Source organism: Mollisia scopiformis (genome assembly GCF_001500285.1).
Source record: "Mollisia scopiformis unplaced genomic scaffold LY89scaffold_11, whole genome shotgun sequence".
In the NCBI taxonomy this organism is placed as follows: Eukaryota; Fungi; Ascomycota; class Leotiomycetes; order Helotiales; family Mollisiaceae; genus Mollisia; species Mollisia scopiformis.
The window spans coordinates 1,024,669-1,038,191 of record NW_017263591.1 but is presented as its reverse complement, the minus strand read 5'-3'; the positions used below and the strand labels follow the sequence as shown (position 1 = coordinate 1,038,191).

The 13,523-nt window shown below is 46.7% G+C and overlaps 6 protein-coding genes across 6 annotated transcripts; 2 read left to right on the top strand and 4 right to left on the bottom strand.

Moving 5' to 3' along the window:
* Positions 1–198: 198 nt before the first annotated feature.
* Positions 199–1,538, bottom strand: LY89DRAFT_58730 (uncharacterized protein). The gene is made up of 2 exons (XM_018209421.1): positions 1,115–1,538; positions 199–1,066 (listed from the first exon to the last, which is right to left on the bottom strand). Exons 1-2 carry the CDS (start codon positions 1,238–1,240, stop codon positions 209–211), a joined length of 984 nt encoding a protein of 327 aa, XP_018072010.1. The 5' UTR covers positions 1,241–1,538; the 3' UTR covers positions 199–208.
* A 394-nt stretch (positions 1,539–1,932) lies between these two features.
* Positions 1,933–3,985, top strand: LY89DRAFT_781816 (alpha/beta-hydrolase; the record flags this gene model as incomplete). Its single annotated transcript, XM_018222515.1, has 3 exons — positions 1,933–2,376; positions 2,456–3,284; positions 3,357–3,985. The coding sequence occupies 3 exons, from the start codon at positions 1,933–1,935 to the stop codon at positions 3,983–3,985; spliced, it is 1,902 nt and encodes a 633-aa protein (XP_018072009.1).
* A 1,426-nt stretch (positions 3,986–5,411) lies between these two features.
* LY89DRAFT_733488 (uncharacterized protein) lies at positions 5,412–6,311 on the bottom strand (the record flags this gene model as incomplete). The annotated part of the gene is made up of 4 exons (XM_018219805.1): positions 5,412–5,482; positions 5,541–5,707; positions 5,755–5,845; positions 5,894–6,311. The coding sequence occupies 4 exons, from the start codon at positions 6,309–6,311 to the stop codon at positions 5,412–5,414; spliced, it is 747 nt and encodes a 248-aa protein (XP_018072008.1).
* Positions 6,312–6,508: 197 nt separating this feature from the next.
* Positions 6,509–8,055, bottom strand: LY89DRAFT_747336 (uncharacterized protein; the record flags this gene model as incomplete). The annotated part of the gene is made up of 2 exons (XM_018221119.1): positions 6,509–7,378; positions 7,470–8,055. The coding sequence occupies 2 exons, from the start codon at positions 8,053–8,055 to the stop codon at positions 6,633–6,635; spliced, it is 1,332 nt and encodes a 443-aa protein (XP_018072007.1). The 3' UTR covers positions 6,509–6,632.
* Positions 8,056–9,742: 1,687 nt separating this feature from the next.
* LY89DRAFT_645240 (cytochrome P450) lies at positions 9,743–11,734 on the top strand (the record flags this gene model as incomplete). Its single annotated transcript, XM_018211872.1, has 5 exons — positions 9,743–9,953; positions 10,018–10,565; positions 10,637–10,992; positions 11,044–11,157; positions 11,271–11,734. The coding sequence occupies 5 exons, from the start codon at positions 9,743–9,745 to the stop codon at positions 11,581–11,583; spliced, it is 1,542 nt and encodes a 513-aa protein (XP_018072006.1). The 3' UTR covers positions 11,584–11,734.
* Positions 11,735–11,930: 196 nt separating this feature from the next.
* Positions 11,931–13,504, bottom strand: LY89DRAFT_707121 (DUF895 domain membrane protein; the record flags this gene model as incomplete). The annotated part of the gene is made up of 2 exons (XM_018217578.1): positions 12,920–13,504; positions 11,931–12,884 (listed from the first exon to the last, which is right to left on the bottom strand). Exons 1-2 carry the CDS (start codon positions 13,355–13,357, stop codon positions 11,931–11,933), a joined length of 1,392 nt encoding a protein of 463 aa, XP_018072005.1. The 5' UTR covers positions 13,358–13,504.
* Positions 13,505–13,523: the final 19 nt, after the last annotated feature.

The following is a 13,523-nucleotide window of genomic DNA, read 5'->3' as shown; positions in this document are numbered from 1 at the left end:
CGTTGCCTGTGCAAATAATAAAACTAATCGCTCTTTCGTTGGTGTTCTATATGTCTCGAGACACTATCGCAAGCTTTTCTCACGATTATTGCTATCTGCTGCCGGACAAAGCATTTATCCAATCAATTTTTGACTACAACGGTCTTAGTCATTAACTTCGTCTTGAGTTCTATCACTAATTTCTAAGAACACTTGATCACTGCTACAATCAACTACAAGGTGCACCTCTTCTAGCCTGTGCTTGACACCGTGCGCTGTTCCGAACATTGATCGTATAACTATGCGCCTCCAAATCACTATCCTCCCTCCAGCCATCCACTGCATCAATCTCACTGGCAAAAGTCCCAGCGTGCTTGTGATGATGGAAAAGTTCGGGATTGACCGTTATACACTTCAAGTTACCATGTTTACACCAGAATTGATACTGCTCACTGACTTGCGCGTCTACCCCGCTGCTTACAAGAGCCAATATTCGCATTGCACCGTGACCTGTGACAGCGTAGCCGTAACTGCAGATTGGGGACACGGAACGGTGTACCATTCGAGTGAACTGGGGAAAGCGAGTCTGGCTTCCGTCACTTTCAGTGTAGATTCCGTCTACGGGAAGGGATGTGTCATAGATACTCTGTACACCGGAGCGAGGAATAATGTCGCCACAGTGGCCCAGCCAGAGGAGGTCCCAGTCTGTGCCATACGGCTCCATGTTTTCTTTCGAAGTAGAAAGATCAGTATCGGAGAACGTTCGGATCAGTGGCGAGACGAGCTCGAGTTGGTCCTTGAGTGCAACATCCCAATCGACGTCATCTTCAAGGACTAACGCGGTGTCTTGATTCGCGGTCGCGATATACTTCAGAAGATGTAAATGGCCGAGCCAACACCCTGCCTCACCGAGCGTAAGCTTCTTGCCTGAAGTTCGGGAGGTCTGCCTCGTGAACTGCTGTGTATCTTGATCTGCCCAAGTGGGTTGTTGGGGCATTTGAATATGAAACCCTGTCAACTCAGCTGCTTCAAGAAGGCCATCGCGCCTCCAAGAACCGCCCGTTGATACAGCGAGGATGAGCTCGAACTTCCGTACTTAGTTTCGATCCAAGAAGGCTTAAATGATTGAACATACCCCAAGAGTGCTATTTCGAACACTTGACAGAGACGGAACCATGGCATGCCCTCTTTGTTGTGCCGTGGTGTATAAAATTAATGTAACCAAGATGGCAGCACAAATTGGAGGTGCTCGTCTGGCCATATTCGATGAAGATGAATCAGGCTATGTCGTTGATCGTAATTCGAAATGGCAGTCATTGGCCTGTGGCCTGAAAAGTCCGCTTTGTGTTCGACCCGACACCCAAAGAGGTGGAAACGAACACTCAATCAACGTCTCTCGTGCGGCTAGCTTACGTAAATGCGGCCCATGAAGATCTAATTATGAGATCTAAAAGTCTTCACAGAAATGCGCGTCCTTTGGGTTTGACAAGCAGAAGGTATGCGGATTGAGATCAATTGCATTATGACAGCTAGGGTGTCTGCCGCATTTCGATCCTGAGATCTACAATGCAGTACATGCACTAGCCGGTTGGAACTCCTTCCAGCGCTGTGCCACCCCCAGCTATTTTTAGGGAACAATTCTGACTTCCCCCTCCTAAGCGAGCCAGAACTCTACTTCGTTTAGCGCATGAAACGACAACAACCCAGTCACAATGAGAGTCCCAAGAAATATGAATAACAGTTCCCTCTTGTTAATAAAGTGAACTAGACGCATCCTCCGCGGAATTATCCAGTGCTGAATGACCGCGCTTCGATAATTCTTCCCATCGAGCTATTTCCTCTCTTAACCGGACTCCTCACTCTTTCCTTAGATGGAAGCACAGATAGGGAAAAACAGACGATCACCTCGGTCAGCTCTGTCTCTCATCTGTTCCATTCATTCTCGGTTATAGGATGGTCTCACCAGACACGCCCTTCCTTGACTGTCAGCTTGAGTCGGGAGTGGTCAAGTCCCGGAGCAACAGGACAAAGATCACCAGACCAGCCTTGGATCTCTGTTCATGGATTCTCACCATTCTGGCTATTGCACTTGTGGCGGTAATAACGCTTGGTACATTCCTCAAAGTTCAACACAATGCCACCTGGAAGTTAGGTTCTACGCAAAAAAACTTAGAGGAGCTTCTCAGTGAGAGTAGTGCATCACCAATTGCTAAATCGCGCAATGGTTCGTATGTTGGAATTCATAACGCGAAATATTTTCAGGACTACTTCTTGGGAATTCCATACGCCCAGCCCCCACTCGGAAGTCTTCGATTTCTTCCACCAGCTTTCATCAACACAACTTGGGAAGGCACTATGAATGCGACAGATTTTGGCCCGCAATGCGTTGGATATTATGTAAGTCGTACCCGATCTCTTTCGTTGGCAACTTAATGGTCGATCATCCAAGATACCAAATTCTGACATAGCGACCTAGGATGGAGACATGCACACTCCCAGACCATTTGATGAAGACTGCTTGACAGTCAACGTCTTTCGCCCACATTTGCAAGGGCTAAAGAAGAAGTTACCTGTCGTGGTATGGATATACGGGGGAGCTTACGAGCATGGGGGATCGAATGATCAACGATTTAATCTCACCTGGATTGTTGCACAGTCAATTGCTATTGGCAAGCCAATAATTGCTGTGACCCTGAATTATCGTTCATCAATCTTTGGATTTATGTCGAGTAGTCAGGTTATTGGCGCGAGAAACACGAATGTGGGCTTGAGGGACCAGCGTCTCGCACTGCATTGGGTCCAGGAAAACATTGAAGGTTTCGGCGGAGACAAAGACAAAGTCACCCTGTGGGGAGCCAGCTCGGGCGCCGAAAATGTTGGAATACACCTTACAGCTTACGGTGGACGAGATGATCACCTCTTCCGTGCTGTGATCATGACCAGCGGCAGCCCAGCTACGACAAGTCTAGGGTCGCACACACCTTCGGCACAGGATGCATATGACAAGCTCCTCTATTTAACTGACTGTCGCCAAACCTCAGACCCTTTTGTATGTTTGCAGAGTTTGCCGTTCGAAGAACTCAATGCCGTCTTCAACAATAGTCGGGGTTTCGACGCTTCTTACATGGGCGCTTTTACACATCCCGTAGTGGACGGTGACTTTATTCGAGGATTCGGCAGCTTGGAAATAAAAGCGAATCATTTCGTGAAGGTGCCAATCTTGAGCACAATTACGTCAAATGAAGGTGGTGGATATACACCCAAAGGCCTTGATTCTCTTGAGGGCGTAAAGGCATTTTTGATTGGTAAGTCCCCTTTCCTAACGCTTTATCTGTGAGTTGTTCTATAAACTATTTTTCTAAGTACTGCTGCAACAGAGGAACGCAATCTGCCACTGAATGTGGCAGGACAACTCACCGAGCTATACTTACCTCTGTCCACTGGCGAGATTGAACTTTCAACGCCGAGACGCAGCAATACGCCCTTCGTTCAACCCTCATGGGCTGGAGAAACTGACAAAGACGAAATGGGGCGTTTCTTCACTGAAGCTGCCTATATCTTAGGCGATATGGAGAACGTAGCACCCCATAGACTGACCTGTGACGCCTTCTCCAAGTTCAGCGCAACATACTGTGGCCGATTCGATGCCATACCGTATGGGTGGGACCCACGCCGGGGTGCCACCCACGCTGCCGATCTAGCTGTGATGTTTCACAACACGCTATGCACTGGATTTGAGCCATGTCCCTTCCAAAGCAAGTCGCCGGCATACTTTCGTTTGTCAGATCTGATGAGTAGCATGATTATATCTTTTATTTCTGATGTAGACCCCAACGTGGGCATTCCAAGATTGTGGAATGCTTCGAAGTGGGAGAAGCATATGTTCGATGTGCCACTGGACTTCGTCCTTTCCGAGGACCAGCCTTGCGCCATGGAGACCAAGCCTTTGAGAGTAGAGGGTATGGAATATATAAAATCAATACTCTCTTCGATTTTGGGGAAGTGAAATATTTGAAGAGTTCTTGGGAAAAGAGAGCATTCGGTACTGTACATATTGCAGATTGTAGAGGGATCTATAAATTTGATGCGAGGAAGGAAAAGTGTGTATATTTTTATAATACCTAGCATGAGAAATACAACACCTTTGTTTGTAGTCCAGCAGCCCTCCGCGAGTCCTGATGTCGCCAATACTCTTCTTATCTCATCCACTCTCGGCAATCTTTTCCACTTCTTATACAGCTTATCACTCAACGACCGGAACAGTAAGTTGGCTAAACAGATCTGTAATTGATTGTGACTACCCACAACTTCATTATATTTCCAAATGGTGTTGTCTGTTAGTTATCTCAAGCGTTGTGGTCGAGATGCTAAAATGCCTGCTCGAGTTCTAAGCTACACATAATCTCAATAACAGCTCTTTGCTTATGAATTGAGACCGCCTTCGGCAGTCTCGAATGTAAGAGCACGCTAATCTGACTACCCTTAAACCCTCTTTCCTACGTGGCGTAACATCTATGCGTAAATTACGATTCCACGACAATAAATTTCAGTGATGGCATTCCACATTAGGATCACATGTCCCCAAATTCTTAGCTCCGTTCCTCATTGGGTACAGATAAAGAGTGAGATAGGTCAAATATGTGGCTAGGAACTGAAGTGCGGGGCTTTCTGCATTCTATGCATGATAATCCTTCGAGATTTCCTGCAAGGACTTCCCACGAATCAGATTAGTACGCTCGGTCTCGGTAAGGTACATCAGGCTATTGTTCAGTAGTGGCAGCAACCACATGTTTGTCAGACTCAACAGCACACCCCAAAGAAGTGAATGCTTTCCCCCACAAAGTATTCGTACACAAAGAAAGCGATATATTCAACACCTCAAGATCTGAATCCGAAACAGCTCCAACATGTCAGACAGTCAGAGATCGCCAAACCTTGCCGAAACCATCGTAGACGTAAAGAACGAGCAGAAAGCGCGACCGTGGCTTGCAGTCTTTCCAAACCAGAACCCTGACCCATCACAGATGAAAAGGTTCGGTTTCAAGAAGGGCGAGGTCCTCGAGCTTGCTGGAAATGCTGGCAACTTTTTCGCTCACGACAGCTGGAAGATAGAATGTGAAAGTTCGGGCGCTGAGAAGAAGTAGTTTTAGGAAACAGAAGATTTGGTGCGCTTGTGAGTTTCATTGTCAATTTGTCATAAGCTTCAGAGATGCATTGCTAACGACAGGCTGAAGTTGTTGTACTTGATTACCTACCCGAGAGGCTCTACAAATGTAGGACGTTGAGCCGTTGGTAATTTGGAAAAGATAATGAAGCTATTTGTATTTGGATGGAGTTTCATTATTGACACACTCATTGAAAACTACGGCAGGGACACAAGTTGTATTTCATGACAGACTATCAGCATCATATATATACAAGGCACCTCGTCTCTACGCTTTCTCGTGGCATTTGAGGATTTTCGTCTTCTGGAAGTGGAAAAGCTGAGTGAGGTACACCAGGCCTATGGTTATTACTATCCGATTGAACAAATACCCACGCTTGATCAGGCATTTGGTCACTTATATAGTACCAGTTTTGGTTGTCGTCGTAGTGTAGCTGCATATTCTCAACTACGTAGTCGTCATAAACCAGATCCCCAGGGTGAAGATCTTGCGTATCAACAGTCAAGGGATCACACAAGGCTAGTGGCCAATCCCTAACAGGACCTCGAAGAGGTTTCCACACACTAGAGCTGTTAGAATGCATACTGGTATTAAGCTGGCTTTAACTAACTTGACACACAACACACGACTCTCGAGTAACTGATTGGCTGTGGCAGGGTTCAGTCGCTTAACCATCTCTTCAGTCCAAGAATGTGTCGTGTCTGTACTTGTCAGTCTAGAGCGGGTGTCGGTATGGTTCAACTACTGACCAACATGAGCGATCGAGGTGGGCTGATTGAATTCGTACGGCTCCCCAGTTGAGATAGGGAACTGCTCGTGTCTCTTCCTCAGCACGTACTCAAATATCTGGACTTTTTGAGCCCCAAAGATAGCTTGCACATGATCTACAACCTCTTTAAGATAGACTGTCTTCACCAACTCCTCGTTATCGAAATCAGCGCGAGACATCTTGCTGCTAAACTTGGTGATCTGAAACCCATTTTTGTCCAACGAAGGTTGGTCCTTGCAGACTCGAATATCCTCTATTCTCAAGTCGGTGTGCTTTTCCAGCTTGATATTCTGCTTTGGGAAACCTGCCGGCGGTTCGTAGATGAGAAGATACGGTCTCTCGTCATCGTACAAGCTATCTCGGACTAGAAAGTTCATAGGTGCCGTTACGGGCGCCATAGTTCGGGGTGAGGGGTAATTCCAAGTTGCGAGGACGAAAGGAGAAAGGAAGAATAAACGAGGGTTAAATACCTGATCCCCGCTGCGCTGCTTCGCTTCGACTGGTCACATTATGTCATGCGATATGGTTGATCTTTCATTAAAGAGCTGATAATACAGAGACTTGACCTGATAGCTATACTTTCTCCTGGAGTTACCCCTTATCTAATGTCGATAGACAAAAACTTATGTTCAAAAGGTAGTAAAGTCTATCACGTGACATAACTCACTTCAACGATGCAGGTGCTTCTCGTTCAAAATCTTCTCTTCTGTCATCTTAAATCACACTGACAGTCTCACCTCCTCACAATTTAAGGTTTGCTCTTCATGGACAGGCTCGATCGAAGAAGGCCAATGTGTCAAAAGCACTGGGAAAATTCGTGCGGCACGGCTTGGGAAGTCTTCAAGATACACCTTCCATCGCTCCCTGCAAACATTGCACAGTTCGACTCCCCCAAAGCGGCCAGCCGTCTCAGCACCATAGGAAAGACGATAATGACATTTGTCACAGCGTCCATCAGTCGACCGCTGCAGCATCTCGGCGAGGCCAGGAAACATCAAAGTATTGCTTCGAGCTAGTGCGACTTTGTATCGAGCGTGGTCCGTGAGATTATTTTCCAAGTTGTTTATCATGTCAACTCTATTCCAGAGCTTGTAGTTCTCTCGAGTCTCCCTTACGACTTGCTCCGTCTCAGGTCGACCTATTGTCAAATCCTCTTCCACAAATCGGTACCGTCGCATGTTCATATGGATAGGGCCTCCAATGGCTCTCAAAAAGCTGATAACGCAACGGTGTCCATCAGAACGAGCCCAAGCAAGATCTAGGGCCCATAAAACCTCACGGCAGCGGCGAAAACTTTCTGTTCGAAGTTCTTCTCCAGCATAAGCGAACGTATTGTGAGTCTCTCCTTCAGCTCGATGCTTCATAAAAGCAACGGAGTCGTAGAGCGTGTCACAAAGTTCGGTGAGAATCTCAAATTCATCCTCACTTAACCACATGTCATCAAGATCATTGCAAGCCCATGCGGCTATCAACATATCAGTATATAGGGTACGTTGGAGGAGCCTTAGAACTAGGCTCCGAAATCCGGTTCATAGGCAACGGAGGGTTTCACGTACCTGCGATGGTGAGCCTTGCCAGGGCATCACAGTCTCGTAGTCGAAACCAATCTCTTGGCGTAAAGGCCAGAGACTCAACATATCGATGGAACAGCTCCGAGGTGCGTCTGTGACTTGTCTTGTCTCCCGTGATTAGAAGCCACGAGCGGAACTCCCTAGCCATTGCATCTCGACCGACGGTGCCAGCGAAGAGAGTGTCAATGAGTTCTTCGACGTCATATCCCAAGACCTTGTCACCAGCCACCACATCCACGAGAGAGCCGCGAAACTCCACGACGATTGCAACCACCAAGATCCGCGTGAAAGCCACGTAGCGGGGCCAGTTGGTGAAGTGTGGTATCACACATCGAGCATACTCCCAAGCACAAGCTAGAGCCTCGGCGATGAATGCTTCTGGAACTTCAGTGTCTTTCAGATCATTCTTTATCTCTTTTGGGAAAAACCAAATGTCGTGAGAGGAGGCCCCGTTGGTAGAAGGGGCAGCGAGTCGCTCTGGTTCAGTGGTTGATGTGTTCTGAGAAGTGGGTGGCTGAACAGCATAGTCTAGGTTGGTCCTCTGGGTTGAGTCGGCTGTTTCGAAAGTCATAGCTGCTGGACACTGCTGTGTAACGAGTGTTTCTAGATATTGAACTTGTGAGGAAGAAGTGTATCCAAATATCCAGAACCCACACTCAGCATATAACTGTCGGAAACGCAAATGAAAGGATACTTGATATTCATTAACGGCGCTGTGAGTCCATGCGAAGCGCGCTGGAGTGGAATTGGTTTTCCGCTGATAATGTGTCGATTGTACCCTCTCAACACTTGGGCCAGTATTAGGAGTTTGTTCACAATTTAAGCTATTACATCATTGGTAATATCAGAGTGCAGAGATGTATTGGCGGTACTGTTTCACGGCAATTATCATTCATTACATCTAGGATCTGATCATATTACATCTGCTGCAGAGGGTCTCGTGAACTACTCTATGAAGCAGGAGTTCTCCGATCGGCAACTCAATTTCCTCATTCTGTCGGTGCGAGAGATGCATGTGATCAGTGAAGATATAGTCCTACATTGGGCCTTGATGCTTGCGTTCATGCACGGTTTATCCGTTTTCAAGAGCTATCGGCTGATCAGGTGCGTCGAGGTGAACTGCGCTATCAAGCAACAAGGGAAGACAATCATGACACGAAGGCTTTCCGTATCCGTGCTATAGAGTCATTATCACAAATTCTCCTGCTATTTTAGCTTCACGTAGATTTAAATCATTGTCATTGAGTTTCGGCAGGGACCGTCTTTGGGGCTTTATCTCCGACTAAATTATATTTAAGCGCATGATCACTGGATCTCGAATCAAATTTTGGCTAGGATATCATGAAGGAGCTTTGGATGGTTCTATGGCACTCTTAGTGTCCCCTAGTTCACATTACTTGCCGGTCATGTATTTGATGATCAGATAAGGTACACTTTAAGAACAACTCATTAGCCTCCACCCCTTGACATCTACAGCCCATATCCAATGAGCTGGTGTCACGCCGTTGGTTCATTGATCACAAGGATTACGGATAAATGTGCCTTATAAGGTCAATGGCGTTCACATTTGACACATGCGCCATGGTACGGGTACGGAGCGGGCCGACACAGCCTAATCATGATTCATTAATTCTCGGTAGTCAAAGATATCAGCACGGAGGCTAACGAAGGCTGTAGACGATATCTCTCGGAAAACCAATGTGAGGATATCCGACTTGCTGACGCTTCCAGCGCTGTGGTGTTTGGAAGATGCTGTTCATTACGCAGTCCTTTACCTTGCCTCCTGCATCGCTTCATGTCGTGTTCAAAAGACGGAAGGATCTCCGTTGCAGTCAGCAAGATTTCATTAAGTAGTACTTAACCTTAAATGAAAAAACACGACGACAAGTATGTGTGCCTGAGATAAGAGATGTTCTCCATGTCCGCTATTGCCGCTGTCATCCAGTTTGATCGGAGCTTATGCGGTCTGTAACTGCCGTTTACTTGTTATCTAGCTGCCGACACTTTATCCGGGAATCTGTATCTTAAGAGCCATCCTACTTCGCTTTCGCTATTGTTGCCAATCAGGTCATTGAATGCATGCAGTATAACACGTCCTGCTAGAAGAGTAGGTCGTCTCTATCGTACGGCACCTCAGAAGCAGTCAAAGAGACGGATCATCCTATGAGTCTGGGACATTGCTCTGCTAGGTCTCTGCTGTATCCCAAAAGCTCTTTCCAAAGATAGCTTCAGCACGAACAGCAAACATGATCCTTTCCATGCAACAATGGGCGTATTGGCCTCATTTATTAGCTCTATCCGTCTTCGTGCTACTCGTTTACACCTTTGTTAGTCGCCGGTATCTCCATCCCTTGGCCAAGATCCCGGGTCCATTCCTGTGGTCCATCTCGACATTGCCAATGCTATATCATCAAGGCGTGAGAGAAGGGAAACTACTGCATGAGCTGATAAAGCTGCACGAAAAATACGGTATACTATACCCTCGCTTCATTCAAAGAGATCGAATGAGTGCTGACAAGTTCATGTGCTGAAGGACCAATCATTCGCATTTCTCCGACCCAAGTTCATCTCAACGATCTCGACAGTTATGAGAAAATCTACAGTATCGGCACCAAATTCTCCAAAGATCCATTATTGTATGGTACCGTGGAGAAAACGATCAAGACGCCCATCATTACCAGTATGCTTTCAAATGAGGAGCACAAGGTCCGCAGGACAGCCATCAACCCCTTCTTTTCTCGTCGCTCCGTTCTGGACCTCGAAGGAGTTGTTGCAAGCAAAGCAAGCAAACTGTGTGACATGCTGGAAGCATGCGGCACTGATGGGAAGCCATTCGATGCACATAATGCTGTGAGAGCATTCTCTGCAGACGTTATAACCGAGTACTCCTATGGGCATTGTTGGAATATGCTCGACAGAAAAGATTTTGGCGTATGGTACGAGGAAGCTATTCGAGCTACCCAATTCTTGTTCATTTGGTTCCAGACCTTTCCATTCTTGATTGCAATCTTTGATCTCATCCCGGAGTGGGTGAACGTTGCTTTAAATCCTGGTTTCAAGCATTGGTATGCTAGTATCGAAGTAAGTATCGTTTAATTGTCGGTCCGACAGTAGCAAATTATAAAGCATGTCGCTTACTTTCTCGTCTGTAGACAATCAGACATGCGGTCGAAGAGACCCGTAGCGATATTACCCAGGGCATCAAACCAGAAAGAAGGACCATCTTCCACGAATTGATCTCTCCTCGCAATCCTGAGCCTGGCATGAAACAGCACGCTCCTCTGTCCAACCATGCAATATTTGCTGATGCTGTTAACATCACCGGCGGAGGCGGTGAAACTACGGGTGCTATCATTATCCGTGCCATGTTCGAAGTAGTAAACAATCAGGTGATCTACAAGAACTTGACCACGGAGCTCCGAGAGGCGTTCCCGGATCCAGAATCCATGTGTTTGAAGTCTTTGGAGGCTTTGCCTTACCTGAATGCTGTCATTAAGGAAGCTTTGAGGTCAGTGTAGCGAATTGGACTCGTTGAGCATGGTCACTGATGAGAACTTAGACTCAATCCCGGAGCTCCTGGTCGTCTCCCTCGTGTTGTTCCACCTGGTGGCACAGACCTAGCAGGGGTCAACCTTCCAGGAGGGACGACTGTTAGCATGAGTATCTGGGTCATGTAAGATTATCCATTCTTTGTTTTGGTTTTCACTGCTTAGCTGAGAGTTCCAATGTTCCATAACTCTTTTCGGCGAACTTACGAGAATCAACCCTAATTTCGAACCAAACTAGGCACCAAAGAACTGACTACTTCCCTGATCCTCGAAAATTTATTCCCGATCGATGGCTAGGCTCTATTGAAGAAGTCCGTGCCAGGGAACGATGTCTCATGCCATTTAGTAAAGGAAGTCGCAATTGCGTAGGGCAAAACCTTGCAATGTGTGAAGTGTACTGCAGTCTGGGTGCCATTTTCCGTCGCTTCGATGACATGCAGGTATATGGAGGGTTTACACATAGTGACATGGAGATGGTAGACTTGTTTATAGGTTATCATCCAAGGAAGGCTAAGAAGCTCAAGATTTACAGAACAGGTGTTGCTGCGTGAAAGGAGGGAGTGAGAATTCTCGAAGACTTACTTGTATGGAAGATCAAAGCTTTTTAATGCTACTCTTAGTTGAAGAAATGGGCGGTTGAAATTGTGTAGTGTTGATCTTCGATGTTTCAAGATAGTGAATAGGACAAGACGCGTTTACAAGACTAGGACTTCGTGATTGAAGCTGCCTTGCTCTAGATTCAATCCACGCATAGTTCAATGGTGTGTGACAAAGATTAAGAAGATAGCCTTAATTACATTAGGTGGCGAATAGAAATTCGCTTTCTATGTACGGTAGCCCGCTCCTCACTGATACCTAGCACAAGCCACGGCATGCCCAAACATCATTGTTCTTCCGGCTATTCTCTCGTCTCGCGCTTCTGATCAAGATTATCAAACTTCCGGACAACTTGCAAGGTGGCATAGTAGCCAAATGGTAGTGCGAAGAACCAGAAACCGAAATTGATACTTGCAGTTGCAATTAGAGCAGTGGGTACGGCCTGAACACCGAACCCTACTGCCACACCAGCAGTTTCAATACCTCGAAGTAAAGAGCTATATCGGATTTGATCTCCTGGCGAGTCTGATAGATTGCTAATGCACCAATAGATGAAATTCTCTACCATTCCAAGGCTGATTCGCTCAAGCATGTAGACCCCAAATCCCCTGCTGAACGCTCTCTGATCACTCCAATCCAATGATGGCTTTGTGTGTCTGTACTCATCTTGAATGATCACTGCCCATATCCATGTTGCGCTATTGAGTGCAGCTATCAGAATGTAGGTTGCAATGGCTCGAGTTTGCCGCTTTTTCGTCCAAGGAAGATCAACAAGTGAGCCGGCAAGCCAGGTAGCGAACGTCCCAACGACTGCTGACAGAAAGCTCGCCAATGCACGAGAGCGGACAGTAAAGTATGTTGCCAAGTATGTGCCTGGGTATGCTTGCATCCAGCCAAAGTACCAAAAGAGCGGAATCAAGAGGACGATTGACTTGCTCCTTGCAAGGCGCCACATCTCCTTTGCCTCAGCGCGCCAGGCAATGCCCCTCGGCGCTTGTATCTGGGTACCATCGTCGCGCTGGACTTTCTCGGGGTTGGAAAGGAGTAACCCAAGGAAGAATCCAAGACATTGAATGGCAATGAATCCGAGATAAGTTTGATATCCGACTTTCCCCTGATGATTGGCTCTGTGATTAATTCCAAGTGCAACTGCACCTCCAACAATGTTTCCAAAGTTACGGAATGTAAACCATGTTGCAACATAACGACCTCGTTTGTGTTGCTCGGGATATCCAGTGGCAATTGCGACTCCACGCTCTAGAAAAACCTAGCACTTAGTCCACACGCTACGGCGCCGAAGTATACAAACCAAGTAACACCCTGACGATTATTTACATACAGTCTAGCGGCGTAAAGGGGGTATCCAAGAGATCCGACTGCCAGGGTCCAACGAAATCCGATGATATTCGTCAGCCAAGGCCCAGCGAAGCAAGTGACTGTCATGAAGGCGTAGAGCAATGCATTGGCTGCGTTGACGAGATTTGGAGACTGAGAACCGCCAACACCGAGTCCATTCATAGCACTCCATATTCCGGGTGCACAAAATGCACAGATCCCAACGACAAGAATCTGGAACAGCGTACTCCTGTAAAAGCTTATTGGATATCGACTTCTGTGGGGTGTTTCTAAATTGTCCTGAATTGCGGAAGCAAGTGGAGGCGATTCAGGCTCGACCTCTTCCTTTCCCAGAGTGACTATCTCCTTTGTGGTGGCTAGAGATACTGCCATGTTGATTCAAAAGAGTATTCAAAGAAGGTGGAAAGTATGAAGTGAAAGCAGGCTCAATGGGTAACGAATCGCAGATAGAGTGTCTTTCAAAAGAAGGTCGTTCTACAGGTTATGATAGGGATGGTTCTAAGCCATTGCCACAGCTCGAAATCCCACTAATGTTTAT